The sequence below is a fragment of the Myotis brandtii genome, unplaced genomic scaffold (assembly GCF_000412655.1).
Source record: "Myotis brandtii unplaced genomic scaffold, ASM41265v1 scaffold423, whole genome shotgun sequence".
Lineage (NCBI taxonomy): Eukaryota > Metazoa > Chordata > Mammalia > Chiroptera > Vespertilionidae > Myotis > Myotis brandtii.
Genome location: NW_005366214.1, coordinates 4,536,174 through 4,539,018, shown reverse-complemented (window position 1 = coordinate 4,539,018; position 2,845 = coordinate 4,536,174). Strand labels below are relative to the sequence as shown.

The following is a 2,845-nucleotide window of genomic DNA, read 5'->3' as shown; positions in this document are numbered from 1 at the left end:
CCACATATGCTTGTGAATCTTTGTTCTCAGTGATGAATTTTGTTAAGTCTTGTAATAGTAGCCTGACGGATGAAAGTAGTAGCTTGTGCATATCTCTGAAGGTCACGAAATATAAACCTGATGTAAAATCTTTATCATCAGTGATGCAGCAGCAAAAGTCCCACTGATAATATCAAACGAAGTCATAAAGTTTTCTGTCGGACTATCAGTGTACATGTATACATTAAAAAATAAATGTACTTTTCATCATCATATACTGTGTTTTTGTCGCTCGAATGAATTTTATTATTTCTTCAAGGTTCTTCACATACGTATACCTTAGGAGATATCAAGTAGGCGTAACATGTTCTCAAAAAATTAGGGTTGGCACGCAGAAGAATTTTGAGTCAGAGATTTTGCTGGTTTTGGCACGCGCTCACTAAAAGGTTGCCCATCCCTGCCTTAGGACATTTTTCTCACTCCGGCCCCAGACCTCAACTCCCTCTGGTATTGAACAGAAGAGAAATACCTACCCCAGATCATTATTAGTATCTTTCAAATCAACCATTTTCCTCTTCAGAAACTCTATTTCCTTATTTAACCTTGCAACTTCCATCTGTAATTGTTTTATCTCAAGAAGGTTTAATTCGCGAGCAGCGATGACAAATTCTTAAAAGTAAGTGGAAATATTTACTGTTATTTGAGAAACAGCACAATTGTAGACACTAACTTTTCAAATCATGGACAAATTGCCTTTCTTTGAAATATTATTTAAATTGTGTTTCTGTATCACAGCACCTCTTCTTTACCCCTTTGGACCCTCTCAATCTTATCTATCAATTATTTCTCTTATTATTTCAGTTGCTGCTATGGTGACCAGCTTTCTATGGGCTCTGAGCAACTTGAGACTGGTGCCTCTGACAGCACCTGATGCCTGCTTTTTCCATCCACTCCTCACCTTCTGCCTGGCACTTCCCTGTTGCCTTTATCATGGGACTTTTTTTAATTTTAAAATATGCCTTTATTTGAGAGAGAGAGGAAGAGAGAGACAGAAATATTAACAAGAAAGAAACATAGGCAGGCTGCCTCCTGCATGGGGATTGAGCCCGAAACCTGGGTATGTGTCCTGACTGAGAACTTCTTTAGATACCCACAGCCATGCATGTGGAACACAAAGCGCAGAGGTGGGGCAAAACATTGGACCAGAGATCAACAGGAGCCTACTAGTACCTGGATGGTCCTGAGAAGAGGTAACTGTGTCTTAGGGGCATGTTCTCCTACTTCAATAGTTGCATTTGACAACAGTCAACATCATATTGTATGGCATATTAGCTCTCCCTTCTCCCCACTTTGGTCTCTGTACCCTTCTCTCATCCTTCTTGAATTGTACTGCCTAATAAAACATAGTGCAAAAGCCATTGCCTCTGGTTCTGTTGTCTAGGGAACTCAGTGTGTTAAAAACATACACTAATTATTCACCAGTAAATAACAAATCAGTGTAATCACGTGAGACTTCAGAAGACTATCTCAGTGCATGACAGACAGATGGTAACAATGCATGAATTTTGAATACGGCTGTTTAGCAAAGTCCCGGATGACCCATTTCTACACATACAATTTCCTAGAAATGAACTGCTATCTTCCCTGAGAGAGCTGGGTTATTTTTTCTAGGCTACTAGTTCAATTGTCCATTGTAGCAGGACTTCTCAAACTCTCTGTCTCAAATCTGCACATGCAACACCTGGGGATCTTGTTAAAATATAGGTTCTAATACAGCAGGTATGGGATGAGCATAGAGACTACATTTTGTAACAGGCTTTCAGGTGATGCTGATGGTGCAGATCCAAGAACCATCTTTTGAGTAGCAAAGCTTGATTCATAAGGCCAATTAAAGTTACTTGGTTAAGTAGTCAGCATGTATCAAGGATCTTATAGGCTCATATGGTATTTTTTTTCTTCTAAAATATTTTTTTCCTGATTATAAAAATAACTCAACCTAGAAATAAAAAAGCAACCAAAGAAAATAAAACAAAAACACTCTTAATTCTGCCTTTGGCGAGGATTTCTTCCAAGCATGATTCTTCTCTGTGTGTATAGTTGGTTGTATTTTCCCTGCCAACTTAGACTAACATTGTGCATGTTGTTTTATAACCAACTGTATCACTCAGGGTCCAATTAGGTCATAGGAATCTTATATAAGTTGATATAAAATTATTGATTATAGCAGGATTAGAGAAATGAGGGAATGAATAGTAAGGAAGTAAAGAGAACTCTAAAGAATTTAGGAGCAGCAGGCATAAGGAACAGCCACCATGCCCAGGGCTGAGACAGAGTGCCCTCGGAGAAGCAGCACCTCACACATGAGATCCAGACCTCATTGGAGGTGGCTGTGGCTCATTGCATGGCTCAAAGATGTTCATTAAATACTGGGCTGGCAATCTGGCTTCTGAGGTGTTGGGGGAATCTGTCCAAGGGAGGTGCCATACTTTAGAACTCACTGAAAACCACCCAAGGGTACTGGGGAAGCTGTGCATTAATGACAATAGCCATTGGTGACTGGATGGATAAATATTATACATACACACACTCCCTTATTTCCTCAGGAATACTGTTCAATCTTAAAAAGGAAGGAATTCTGACACATGCTACAACATGGATGAACCTTTAAGGCATTATGCCAAGTGAAATAAAACAGTCACAAAAGGACAAATATTGTGTGATTCCACTTATATGAGGTACCTATAGTAGCCAAACTCATAGAAAACTGGTGATTTAGGCCAGTCAAGCTGCCTAATTTAGTTGGATAAATATCAATTTGGAATGGGCTGATCTGTGAATCTTTAGTCTATTTATAAACTAAATTATA

General features: G+C 39.0%; 1 protein-coding gene across 1 annotated transcript in view; it reads right to left on the bottom strand.

Annotated features, from left to right (window-relative positions):
* CCDC175 (coiled-coil domain containing 175) overlaps positions 1-2,845 on the bottom strand; it is an 85,155-nt gene that overhangs the window by 75,343 nt on the left and 6,967 nt on the right. The window contains exon 4 of the mRNA XM_014545955.1: positions 513-648. Coding sequence (XP_014401441.1) covers positions 513-648 — 136 coding nt within the window. The remainder of the gene's footprint in view (positions 1-512; positions 649-2,845) is intronic.